Raw genomic sequence first — 14,006 nt, forward strand, 5'->3', positions numbered from 1 at the left:
CAGGATTTATTGTCATGAGCCAATGGAGTCAACATCATGTTTATAAGACCCTTTCGGGCAATTTCTAATTGTAAAAAGAATTATTTTCGAGTCTAGAAAGTCCTGGAATCTCCAAAAGTACAAGTTGGCCCTAGGATCATTAAGTCGGCCTAAAGGAGGGAATTCGACCCCTTGAGAAGGCTATATAAAGGGACAGTTCAACTTCATTTGTGACACACTCACTCACAAGTTTGATCTACAAGAAAGAGTTCGATCTGTAGCTAGGAAGGGTAGAAAAAGGAGAGCGAAGGTCTAGAAGAAGCTGGAGGATGAAATTTCTTGTTTTTGGGCTCTATCTCTCTCACACATGCGAAATTCTATGGTTTCTGGGTTGTAGAAACTGGCCAAAGTTGCAGTAGGACGAAGTGCAAAATCTGGTAGCTGGAAGAGGGAAAACCCTTATCTTGACCTCGTTGACCTTGGGAGAGTTGTCTTGCTCTAAGTAGGTCTTAGGAGGAGGCTATATTAGGGTTTCCAAGAATCTGCAAGAATGAAGTCGTTGGGTCAAATTTGCAAGTCGAGTAGCAGAGTTGTAGCTGCCAGGTCGAAGTTGCAAGGTGTAGTAGTTTGGTGCAGAAGAAAGGAAGGACTTGAGAAAGGGTTGACTTGGTATTGGGAGGACTTGGTCTAGGGATTGGATCTTTGTATTTCATCTAACACAAATTCTAAGAAGGGAAGGATTTTTTGGTTTTCCCCTTGGAGGGGTTTTTCCCTGGCTGAGAGCCTATATCTGTGTCCTCTTTTTGTTATTGTTATTGTTCTTGATATTGTTTGATGAAAGATCTAACTAAAGAATTAAAGAAGATAACTAAAGATTCACAAGCACTATCAAGGTTAAGGAAAATAAGATATAATAGTTGTCGCTTTACATTTTCTAACATTGGGGCATACTAATATGAATCAAGGGGTGATTGGACCAATCTTGATTGTGTTCAAATTTCCCGAACCCAGCACTCGATATTCAATTCCCAGCAATTATTAACTGAACGAATACACAACTAAGTTCCTAACCAAAAATATTTAGCACAAGCAAATTGTGTTAAAATTTCCCGAACCCAGCACTCGATATTCAGTTCCCATCAATTATTAACTGAACGAATACACGACTAAGTTCCTAACAAAAATATTTAGCACAAGCAAAATTACTCTATCTAAATCACATACACATAAATAGATTTATGCCCAATCAACAGTTCTTCACTAATAAATTAATCACAGAACTTACTTGGGCTCCTGTCCTGGGATAATGGCCCAATTGAGAAAATACAGACTACAAAGCTAATCACCAGCCTCTCTGATCTCTCTCGAACCCAGCACACACTCACTGAGAAGTCTTGGCTTCAACACTTAGGATCAATTTATAACTTTCCTTAGCTAAGATTGACAACCAAAATTAGCCCATCAAATTAACTAAAGATAAGTGACTTTAGTTAACTATCATATATTTACCTTTCTTTACTTTAACTCAAGTACAAGTCATAAATTTAGCTTGCTTTACATGCACATCTCATGTATGCCACATGCAACACATTCGCATTCGTGCAACTCACTTGCACACTCTACATGTAGCATTCAAGCTCCTAAAGAGGCAAATCATGTTCCTTCTAGTCAAGACACATGACTAGAAGTACCTTCCAAGCTACAAAAATCAACACTCCCTAGAACCTCCTCCATTTGGATCTGTCTCCAACACCACCAGGGTATCTGTTGTTATAATTGCTCACTTTGAACTAGAAGAATTCCTTGCTACCTGCTTCAAAATTTGATTTGAAGACATGTTCCTTCCAACCATGCTCCTGAGCATCTAACAATGTCATATCATACCAGTTGAGGCTCTTGGAAGCACCCGAAGAATAACTCTTCCTCGCCACCTTCTCCCTCTCAACAACTGACACTAATCTTGTATCCAAGATCCCCTCAGATATACCCTCAAGTTGTCCCAACAACCTGTATGATTTCCCCTGCATGATGTCAAGCACTATAGATACATCCAAGGTCACTCCCTATGAATATAGAAGAACCTATCCATCCCGAAACAAAACTCTATATCCATCATCCTCCAAGGTTGATACTAAGAGCAAGTGTACCATCAACCCTAGAACAAACAACATCCCTATCACCTCCAGAAATCCTCCTGACTCTAGCTGGAATCTGACACATCCAACCCCCTTCACTACATGCATGATACTAGTCCCACTAAACATATCGCAGTTTGAGCCTGTCTCTGAAGTATTACGGAACACTAACCTCATTTTCGTCATGTGACTCGATGCTCTACTGTCCACTAACCATAACCCATTGTCCTCATACACAACAATACTACTGTCAGAAACACATGAAACTAGAGAAAAATATTTTTCGAATACCCTATAAAATCATCAATATCAGTTGATGCTAATGAAGCCACCTGATCCTCCTCTTTCTTCTTTCTGTTTTGGTTTGCACTCTAGTATAACTTGGTTAAGGATACCCACATCTCAAAGGCAAACTGCTTCCCTGTTACATGAGGTATAATATGGTCTTTAATGGAGTCCAGGATTATTCTTTTGGCCTTCACATTCTTCATATTAAACTCAGCTAACTAAGTAGGATCTATGGGAATTTGCACAGCCTTTTCGACGATGTCCCACAACTCCTACTCCTCAAATAACACATCCTATTGATTTTTCAAGTGCAATATATATAAGCACTAATTTCTGAAATACTGATAATTACTTCTAATGATGTAGATATTCTCTTAGCAATTCCAGTGTATCATTAAGCAATTACACTTCATAAATTCAACCATAAAAGCGTAAGGACAGTAGGGATCACAATGCACAAAGAGGACACAAGATTTGCCCTGGGAAAACCCACGAGGAAAAACCCAACAACCTTTTCCTCAGAGAAATTCTTCAGTTCAACAAGAGATACATCTAATACTGCTAGTCAACTATGTTGTTTTTCCATGATACTAGAGTCTAGGTTAGAATCTTACAATCACTGACACTACCAATCCAAGTATCACAACAAACTACTTTGCACAGTGAAACAATAAATAGCGGTAAATCAACACGTGCACAAATATAAACAACCTTTTACAAATTTTAACTGCCCAACTTTGTTATACTAACAAATTGATAATACAACTGTCTAGGGCTCACGTACCAGGGATAATGGCACTCATACATCCACTAATACAAGACTACAACTAGGACTTGGTGTATCCAACTATGACAACCAAATTGCCTGAATAAGATACACTGATCACCTGGCTGATGTAGCGTGCTCTCTTAGCTCCTCTCGGTCATACCCTGAACAAACTTGCCTGGTCGTTCGACTTCGATCTGTAACAACTCCAATTTGCCTCTATCAATGGACCAGCTCCATTAGGTCACTAAACACGCCTCCAATTGTACTCTAGTTGATCGTTAGTCCTTCAACACAGCAACACATTGAGACTCCTGTCAAGTTGTTCACAACTTCCTTTGTCAACTCTCAACTGCCCACTGTTGCTCCTCAATTCCTTTGGGACTTCTTGCCCAACTAGCTACTCCTTAGTCCTTCAAGGACTGAGGGACTTGCTTCCCACTAGTGTCTTTCTATGCTACCAGATGAACACACACTTAGGGCACGAAGCGTTGCCACCTATCACTGTCAAATGTCCTCCAACAATGAACTTCGGTTGATGTGATCTGCTCCCTTGACCTCCTTTCTTTGTCCTTCAAGAATCAATCCTAAGCTCACCTTCTTCTGCCACTTCTAGCAGACCCAAAGTCCTTGTTAAGTCTGCAATTAGGGCTTGGAGCAAGCCACTACAACCCTCCTAACTCCTGCTCTTTTGACTACTCCACTACTGTCCTAAACTAGGACCATTATTCACTTAGCAAGGAACAACTTGTAACACCATACTACATCTAAGATGCAACTCTGCTTTGTGTCCTAGAGTCTGAGTTTTTCAACCTGCTGGTTAGGGCTTCTTGACCCACTACAATGGCCCTTAACGCTGCCTCAAAACTCCTCCAAGTTTTGCACTATGTTGCCTTCCTTCAAGCCTTGCCTTCCTTTTGTACTAGACCCTCTTCAAGGTTGTCATGACTTGATTTGATTGTTGCTCCTTTGAGGTGTAACTCTTATGCTCCTTGCACTTGGACGATCTCCCAAATTTGGACCACCAAACCTAGCAATACATCATACATGAAGAACAAAACATACCTTTGTCAAACCTGCCTCAATGCTACCCCTGTCCAGCCTTTCTCTTGAGGTTCTCGGCCCTGGTTAGCGCACCCTGTAATCACTACATGTCTGCACCTTCAACCTGGTCGGAAAGTCCTTCAAACTAGTGTATCCTCCCTCTACAAGGTCTCCATGTCTGCGCTAATATCACAACAGCATGCAGCCTCTACAACAATTGTTGTAACCACAGTTAGCACCCAAACCAGGTCTCAGTTGCTCCTGAGATAGCACAGATGAATGTGGCCTTGTTCTTTGAAGATTTTCTCTACAAAAAGGTGCCCAGAGCCGCTCCTCATACTCTGCCCTTCCTCCTCTTTGTGAAAATTTCACTACTTAAATTTTTATTGCAGCAACTGGAATTAATTCTTCTAATTGTAAATAAATTATGCAATTTATTGTTGCGGCAACAACCAATTAATCACGTAACAATCTTCACAAATAAAATACAGCATAAGTGAAAATGCTAGCACACAAAGAATTTAACACCGTTAATTTTGGACATCTGTCCCCAGAAAAACCCAATGTGGGAAAATCGATGCAGCAGTAAGGGTTTTATTATTATGCAACAGTGGAATTTCTGAATACAATAAAATGTCGCCAAAAGGGCAATTCTACCCAAAAGAAATAGTGGAAAAAATATACTGAGGGATTTTACCCTCTCTGAACAATCCTGGCACCTGACTGCTTCTGAAAAGCAAGTTGTCCACCCAACTCTGCGTAGGCCCTGCATCACCCTAGCGCAAACCCTTTCATGCTCAGCCCAGAACTCCTGCAAATCAAGTCATCCTGCCTGCTGCTGACTGGGAAATTGTCTCTTCGGCACTATGGAAAATATTCTCGGCCTCTGGAACTGAAAACAAGCTTCTCTTCAGCTGAATCAAACTACTCAATTGAGGCTTTGCGCTTCCCCTGTGCAGCCTCTTGAAGGATATTTTTTCCTCCTCATTTTGACTCTCCGGAACTGGAATCTCCTCTGGAATACTGCTCTACTGCCCCTCTGTCACCTGCTACTCGATCTACTAGCTCGATTTCTCCTGCTAAATCACCTGCACTAGAAAATCGAACTGCCCAAATCACTGAGTATCTGCACTGGTGTATTCTCCATCTACCCATTGACCTCTTCTTATATTCTCTAGTTGGGACTCCAATGGCCACGATTAAAACTTAATCGATGGTTGAGATCATCTCCAACTCGATCCGTGAGAGTTTCTATATGATTCACACTTTTCTCAATTAATTCCTATTAATCAACCACTTTTCCTAAGTTAGACTTAGAAATTTTTAATTATGGTCAATTAATTTAATTGGGTCATCTCTATGTGGAATTTCCAGAAATGATTTTTGGGTTTTGGAGAACTCGTGTTTTAGCCTCTCCATAAAGTATCAAGACTACAGCACCATTTGATGCTACAAAAACTAACACTCTTGGTCATGCGCAAACCAAAACCACAGAAATATGCCCAACTATCTTCCTTCCTTGCTTGATTTGCCTCCTCCAAGCATGCGACTACCTCAGATTGTTTTCTCTAATTATGTATGCACTTGTCGTGCTGATAAATGAGGCTCCTCCTCACTTGCATATATACAAATCATTAGGGTGTGTAACAACTAGCCCTTGGGGCATCACTAGGTCTAGGCCGACTTGACTTTAGTTGCAAAAGCCCACACAAAACATTAACACTTATTTCTCCATTTATACTAACCCAATTTTGGTGTTCTTTGTGGCCCCTGGTCCCTTGTAGGGTCTACCACAATCTCCAAGGGTCAAACCATTGAAACTCCTCATGGATTTGGCCCCACACCCTTGGGTACAAAACCCCAACCTTGAGTTCTAAGCCCACAAACCATATTTGTGTGCCCATTCCTCCAAAACCCTCTAGCCTAGGGTTTAGAGTACCTCCCAAGCTACAAATCTCAACACTCCCTCTTAGCGAGGGAGGTACTTCCAACACTAGGAAGCCTCCACCAACATCATCACCTATGACACTAGCCCAACTGGCATCCATCACTGCAACATACTCTGTAGAATTAACCACACTATCTCGTTAGCGCCCCTACCTCATCTCATCTAAACTTGAAGACCTTAACACTTTCATAGGGTTGCTCCCTCTGAAGCTAGACTCCCTTTGAGTCCACACGATCTCCACTGTGCTACTGAACTCATGTACTACAAGGTCAGTTTCAGTTGTGGTCGAACACAAGCCATCATCACTGCAACCCCAGTCTGCAAGCATTCATCCTCCTGGATCAAACACAACTGGTGCACATCCCTCCAATCTTGGATATGCAGCATCACAACCAATGAAGAAACTAGCCTACCAATCTGCAGTGCATCACATGAAGCGATCTCAATCATACCAATCTCGTCCATGCCAAAGCAATCCTCGAGTTGTCCCAACAATCCATGGCAAGTCAAAGGAAGTCCATGATCAGCAACCTGCCCTACAAAAAACTATTGTTCACCAGGCTCACCACTAATCCACTAGAACTCCCAACCAATCTCGTTGCCAAGCCACTTAAGACCACATATCCATGTCTTCAACTAAATCCTCTCCTCCATGATCTAGACAATCTCACCTCCCTCTGAGTTGCTTCATTGTGCACACTCTGATTCACTGACCCTTCAAAGTAGCTCTGATACCATGTTGTTTATCCATGATACTAAAGTTTAGGTTAAAATCTTACAATCATTGATGTTATCAATCCAAGTATCACAACAAACTACTTTGCACAATTGAGCAATAAATAGCAGTAAATCAACACGTGCACAAATATAGACAAATTTTTACACATTTTAACTACCCAACTTTGTTATATTAACAAACTGATAATACAACTGTCTAGGGCTTTCGTACCAAGGATAATGGCCCTTATACATCCACTAATACAAGACTACAACTGGGACTTGGTGTCAAAAACTATGACAACCAAACTTCCCGAACAAGATACACTAACCACCTCGCTGATGTATAGCACTCCCTCAGCTCCTCTTAGTCATACCCTGAACACACTTGCCTGGTCCTTCGGCTTCGATCTGCAGCAACTCTAATCTACCTCTATCAATGAACCGGCTCCATTAGGTCACTGAAAACGATTCCAACTGCTCTCTAGCTAATCATTAGTCCATCAACACATTGAGACTCCTATCGAGCTGTTCACAACTTCGTTTGTGAACAACTCTCAACTGCCCATTCCTACTCCTCAGCTCCTTTGGGACTTCTTGCCAAACTAACCAATGTGGAAAAAGTCGTTGTCGGGATTAATTCGGCAAGGGTCCAAAAGTTGAAAAACTCGGCAAAGTCGGGAGTTTTTCGAAAAAGTCGGCAAAATTAAAAAAACACAAAATTATTCATTTTTTTTAATTTTTTTTAACATCTAGAGTATCCACAACATCAAATAAATGCATTTCCACATAAACATCTAAAGAAAGCTAATATATAATATGTATATGAAGTCTAGTGCTGCATCACATATCAAAATAGTGAATCCACTCCTGAATTTTGAGTCCTATCTGAGTTTCAACTCTCAAGAGTCAAAATATCAACAAAAAATATAATAAATGTACATCATGAGTCATCTAAAAGTCATCAAGTAATCACTAATCAGTCACTGAGATCCTCTTCCCCTTTTACGGGAATAGGGAATGGCTTTGCCTTTTCCTCTAGAGGAAGAAGACCCTGCCCCTGAGGATACAAAAGGAAATGGACTCAATCGTCCTCTAGAAGCTGATGGAAGAGGTGGCCTCTGTGCTACGCTGCCGCTGCTGCTGCCCACCCTAGATGGTGTCACCTCCTCCTCAGCATCCTCATCCAGCTCTGCTACTGCCTCCTGACCCTGATGTTGCTCCGCCTCCTCCTCCTCTATCTCTAGCTCTCCCTCCTCTGCAACTGCTACATCCTCTAGATCCACACCTAACCAATCCGGGATCGTGTCCAAGATTGGCCTCTCAGTCTCGACTCTCCATGCAGCGGTGGTATCAATATTGTCCAATGAGATGGCTTCCACATCAGTAGGTTTCTGAAGCTGTCTCACCCACAATCGAAGATTGTAGTAGACGTATACCATGTCATTGAGGCGTTTGGATTCCAATCTGTATTAGGGTCATAGATTGTAAATTAGTACTTAGAAAATTTAAATATTAAAATTAATCAAATGAATTCAAAAAATTTAATTTGAAATCTTTTTAGTTTTTACCTGTTGCGCTTTTTGGAGTGTATTTTGTCAAATACACTCCAGTTGCGCTCACACCCAGAGGAACTGCATGTTTGGCTGAGCACTCGAATGGCAAGCTTTTGGAGATGTGGTACTCTGGCACCATAGCTTGTCCACCAAGCATCTACAAGTTAAAAGAAAAATGAGAAACATAAAAAAAAACATTGAAATTCTAAACTTGAAAATTTGAAACAAACTGAAACTTACCTGGCATTTTGGTCGTCCTATTCTGAATAGCCATGTCAAAACAAAATGTGCCACCTCCCATCCTATAGACCTCCATTTCTTTAGAAATCTCCTCACGTTCTCGCCTAGATGACACCATCCTCTCGACACAAGTGAAGAATCCATCCATCACCTCGGCATCAAATCTGAAACCACAAGCATAAGAAAATGCAGGGTTGAGGTAGACACCTGCAGCATGAATGGGGCGATGGAGGGTATTGTTCCATCGCTGATCAATCACTCCCCATATGACCTGTTGTTTCTCCAACCCCTCGTCTCCCTTATCTGCATAATAAGCACGGATGGCTTCTTTGGCCCTATCCATGGCCTCATACAAGTAGCCCATTGCGGGCTTCTCTCCATCAACCAACCGAAGAACCATTACCAAAGGTTCTGAAATGGCACACACCTCCTCTACTCCTGCCCAAAAGCTCTGATCATATGAAACTAGTCTGCATATGCCCTCTCCCTCCGGTTTGCGGCTAATAGATAAAGAACGCCATTCCGCTGAGAGAAACATGCTCTTCACCTCCCACATAGAATTCAACAGAGACTGAAGAGATTTGAAAGAAGTGGCAAATCGTGTAATGGCAGGCCGCACCAACTCTTTTTTGTTGGTGAATTTTCTCATCAAGCTAAGCACAGATGAATGATTATAAATAAATTTTGTTATGCTCTTGGATGATTCAACAATATCCCTCATAGTAGGAATTTTACCTATATCCTCCAACATCAAGTCAATGCAATGAGCAGCGCAAGGTGTCCAAAACAAGTTAGGATACCTCTCCATAAGCATCTTGCCAGCTGCAACATAATTTGCAGCGTTGTCCGTTATGACTTGGACAACATTGCTTGGGCCTACTTCCTGAATGAAGAGGTCCAACAACTCACATAATAAACGTGCATCTTTAATGTGGTCAGATGCATCAACAGATTTCATAAACATTGTCCCCTTGGGACAACTAACCAAGAAGTTAAGAAGGGTCCTACCCTTCTGGTCAGTCCAACCATCTGACATGACTGTGCATCCAGTGTGCTCCCATGATGCCCTAAACTCTGCCAATCTAGCAGTGCACTCAGTCTTTTCATCTTGAAGAAGAGGCCCTCTCAACTCTGCAAAGGTGGGGGCTTTGTACCCCGGGCCAACGACAGCAACAGCATCAAACATAGGCTGGTAGAATGGGTTTGTCTTGGCAATGTTGAAGGGAACATCACTCCATAGAAGACACCTACTGACCAACTTGTCAGCTTCTGCCTTTCCTTTTTTTTCAATGATGATCTAATCCCAGGTTGTGAACCAGCTGCTGTTCTAGGAACAAAAAAAGATGAGATAGAAGGATGAGTACCACTACCCAATGTACCCATGGGTGAGGAAGGTGATGCTGCTGTAGAAACATTGCCACTCTCAATTCCCCCCACTCTTGAGCCCCCTGCAATTTGGTTTCTTAGTGTTGCCCTGGTGTCTTTTCCTTCCTCTTTATCCATCAATGATTGAATGGCCCGTCGGATGATTTCTGGAGTTGTCTCTTTGCAAAGTTCAATATTTTGGCCTGGAATTTGCCCCAAATGGAATTTTAATCTGTTGATGTCTCCTGACATATGCTTTCCACACAATTTGCAAGTCAAATACATTCTATTGACCGCCCCAGTTTCAAGTATAACATCAGGCTCACCAAACTCCCACATAGAATCCAAAACCCTCGGCATTTTGTTTTAAACTTTGAGCTGGAATTTAAAGTTTAAACCTGGGCACAAAAAGAATGGAAACAAATTCAAATCAGCAAATTATAATTAGTAATTTACTAATTTGTATTGCACTCAGAATTTAGAAACAAATTAGTAAATATTAAATAATAAATCATAAATGTATGTACAGTGAAATAATTTATTACAGTCATAATTTATTACAGTCATAATTTATTAAATAATTTATTACAGTCATAAATATTAAATAATAACAATAAAATAAATATAAATAAATGTAAATAAAAAATTAACAATTTAACATACATATTACAAATTTAAATTTTACATATTATAATTATATAACAGCCGCTGTTTTGAATTTGACTGTTGAACAGTTATATAAAATTTAAATAATAACAATGTAACTGTTAATTAATCTTTGTCACTGTTATTAGCATATACTTCTTTGTACTAATCTGTGTCATTGTTAGTAGCTTCAGTGATGATAACAGGAACTTGCCTGGGCATTATCTTATTTTCTCATTTGTCTCTACCCATCTGTATGAATTCAGGTATTTCAAAGGAAAATGTCAATTGCGGTAGCTGGTAACAGTGAACACAGCCACTAATTAAGTTGAAGTTTGGCATATTTATTATTGATCCTAGTAAATGAAAGAGAGTATAGGCGGCAGGAAAAAAAACTTCAGCACATCTAAGAGTTATTTTAAGTTTTTTAAATTGAATCAAAAGGAAATTTGTCTGGCACTGAAGACAGTGAGAGCTATTTTAATTTTTAACATGAAACAGCGGCAGTTTGTCTCGCACTCAAGACAATGCCTTGCATGTAAGGGGATTTTGTTTATCGGTATCCTTTGAATGTTTGGAGTCTGGACTTTGGTTTATTCCTATACAAATAATCAGTTATGAAACCCTTGCATTTCATTTAGCAAGTGTAAGAAAGCATAAATTTAAAGAACCGACGATGAACTAGTTATAAAAGAAATAATGTCTCCAGATTTGTATCTATGCGTGTATTTGGTGTGAATACACCCCGCTTTCGTTGTAACTGTCCATAATTGTCAGGCCGGAAAGCAATGTAATAAGTCTGTAACATTACATACAATTACATGTAACGTGTTACGTAACAGTTATAAACATTAAACTTACCTTGTCACCTTGACGGCGGACGCTTGCGGCTAGCAAATGCACACCCACAACTTCTTCGAACTGGAAACCCTCGTTTCTCCTCCACAGCGAACAAGCCAAGGCCCAAAACACAATTAAAAAATAAAACGACGAATTCTGGTTTTTATGCCCGCGGACGAAATTTTTTTAACTTAGCCGATTTTTTGCCATCGACTCCCGATTTAATCCGGAGTAATTCGATTTAATCCCGATTTTTTCGTTTTTTAAAAAGTCGGCCGATTTAATCCTTTTTTTGAAAAAATCGCGTTTTGGGGAATAAATCCCGATTTTATCGGGACTTTTTCCACACTGAAACTAACTGCTCCTTAGTCCATCAAGGAAACAACTCTTAGGGACTTGCTTCCCACTAGTGTCTTCCTGTGTTGCCCAATGAAGACACACTCAAGGCACGAAGATCTGCCACATATCACTGTCGAATGTCCTTCTCCAACAATGAACTTGCGCTGATGTGATCTGCTCCCTTGACCTCCTTTCTTTGTCCTTCTAGAATGAGTCTTGAGCTCAACTTCTTCTGCCACTTCTAGCAGACCCAAACTCCTTCTTAAGTCTGCACTTAGGGCTTTGAACAAGCCACTACAGCCCTCCTAACTCCTACTCTTTTGGTTGCTCCACTACCCAAGGGCGTTGTTCTAGGCCCGACCCAAGGCATGGACAAGGGGAAGGGCAGGATAACGCGTTGTGGACCTAATGGACAAATGCAAACCCAGATGGGGAAAATGTGAAATGGGCTTGTAATGAGCAGAGTGGAGTGAGACATATGGTATGGGGAAACAGGACCACGCAACAAAAATCAGAGGGTCCCATTTAATGCCACACCTAAAGCTAGTAGCTAATAAAGGAGATCCCACATGACTAGGATACAAGATTAACCCCCAAGTTGAGGTAAGGAAACAAGAGTACAGTCAAACCCTGTTCCTTCTGCCGAATCCCCCCACTAATCCATGCCCAAATGTGCTCAAGGAAAGCAAGCATAAGCACCCAATTACATAATGAAAAATCATACCTTTGGGGTTGGATGGCCCACCTTCAAACATACAATCATGACAGATGAGCGAAGACACACAATGGTTGGCTCGGGTGGCGAAGAATAGTAGCACATCAAGCTATCAGGTGGTTGTTGGCTACCGAGTGAAGACAAATCTAGGAGAAAAATTATCCTATAGGGGTCACCCACTGGTGGTGGGTAACATGTACCAAGGCCAAATAAATGCATTCAAACTCCATGACATGTGACCATATGGAAAAGACATAGTTGCACTCAAGACATTAACTAGATTGACTATATGTAGCATGAACACCCCTACAAAACCAATGGCTCCCCTAAGCCATGTGTTCAGGTAGGTCCATCCTAAGGCCTCCAATCATGTCTAGGACGAAAGGACTTCAATGTGGAGACTAAAAGGACCCCATAATACACAACCATCACATGGCCTATAAAGCTTTTGACCAATCTTGCAATGATGTTTCCAAAAAGAAAAATGGCTATGCATACACCTACTGAAATGAGGGGTAACAGGGTCTACATGTTCTGAATTCAAAATAACAATGTTAATCAAATAGGTTAAAGGATGATTAAATTCCAAATAAGTAGTGGAGTTTTAAGGCCTAGAAGGGCAGAGCACATCATGAAGCTCCATGCTCGTAATATCTCCTTGGACCTTGAGAGATTAAGTAGGTGATGGAAGTATTCTTTGTGATGTGCGAAGAATAGTAGCACATCAAGCTATCAGGTGGTTGTTGGCTGCTGACTGAAGACAAATCTAGGAGAAATATTATCCTATAGGGGTCACCCACTGGTGGTGGGTAACATGTACCAAGGCCAAATAAATGCATTCAAACTCCATGACACATGACCATATGGAAAAGGCATAGTTGCACTCAAGACATTAACTAGACTGACTATACATAGCATGAACACCCCTACAAAACCAATGGCTCACCTAAGCCATGTGTTCAAGTAGGTCCATCCTAAGGCCTCCAATCATGTCTAGGACGAAAGGACTTCAATGTGGAGACTAAAAGGATCAGGCATGGCTTACAAAGATATGCCTAGGATCCCATAATACATAACCATCACATGGCCTATAAAGCTTTTGACCAATCTTACAATGATGTTTCCAAAAAGAAAAATGGCTATACATACCCCTGCTGAAATGAGGGGTAACAGGGTCTACATGTTCTGAATTCAAAATAACATTGTTAATCAAGTAGGTTAAAGGATGATTAAATTCCAAATAAGTAGTGGAGTTTTAAGGCCTAGAAGGGCAGAGCACATCATGAAGCTCCACGCTCGTAATATCTCCTTGGACCTCGAGAGATTAAGCAGAAGATGGGAGTATTCTTTGTGATAAACAAATAGAAAGAGATTTTTCCAACTTTTGGTCAAACACACTGGAACTTAAAAAGTACTTTTTGGAAGTACT

The 14,006-nt window shown here is 40.8% G+C and overlaps 2 protein-coding genes across 4 annotated transcripts in view; both read right to left on the reverse strand.

Moving 5' to 3' along the window:
• Positions 1 to 14,006, reverse strand: part of LOC149181162 (Pseudouridine synthase family protein) — a 294,463-nt gene that overhangs the window by 37,132 nt on the left and 243,325 nt on the right. The gene's annotated exons all lie outside the window — the stretch shown is intronic.
• LOC149181163 (uncharacterized) lies at positions 7,787 to 9,233 on the reverse strand. Its single transcript, XM_089418278.1, has 3 exons — positions 8,674 to 9,233; positions 8,449 to 8,590; positions 7,787 to 8,344 (listed from the first exon to the last, which is right to left on the reverse strand). The coding sequence occupies exons 1-3, from the start codon at positions 9,227 to 9,229 to the stop codon at positions 7,861 to 7,863; spliced, it is 1,182 nt and encodes a 393-aa protein (XP_089274404.1). The 5' UTR covers positions 9,230 to 9,233; the 3' UTR covers positions 7,787 to 7,860.

This window comes from Pinus tabuliformis, chromosome 3_2 (assembly GCF_031772625.1).
Source record: "Pinus tabuliformis cultivar Carrire ecotype Pingquan chromosome 3_2, CPIR1, whole genome shotgun sequence".
In the NCBI taxonomy this organism is placed as follows: Eukaryota; Viridiplantae; Streptophyta; class Pinopsida; order Pinales; family Pinaceae; genus Pinus; species Pinus tabuliformis.

Excerpts from the sequence above, each read along its gene's own strand:
- LOC149181163 (XM_089418278.1), bottom strand. The coding sequence starts at position 9,229 with ATGTGGGAGGTGAAGAGCATGTTTCTCTCAGCGGAATGGCGTTCTTTA. Across the intron at positions 8,591-8,673 it reads TAGGACGACCAAAATGCCAG|ATGCTTGGTGGACAAGCTAT; the intron begins GTAAGTTTCAGT and ends TTTAACTTGTAG. Across the intron at positions 8,345-8,448 it reads CACTCCAAAAAGCGCAACAG|ATTGGAATCCAAACGCCTCA; the intron begins GTAAAAACTAAA and ends ACCCTAATACAG.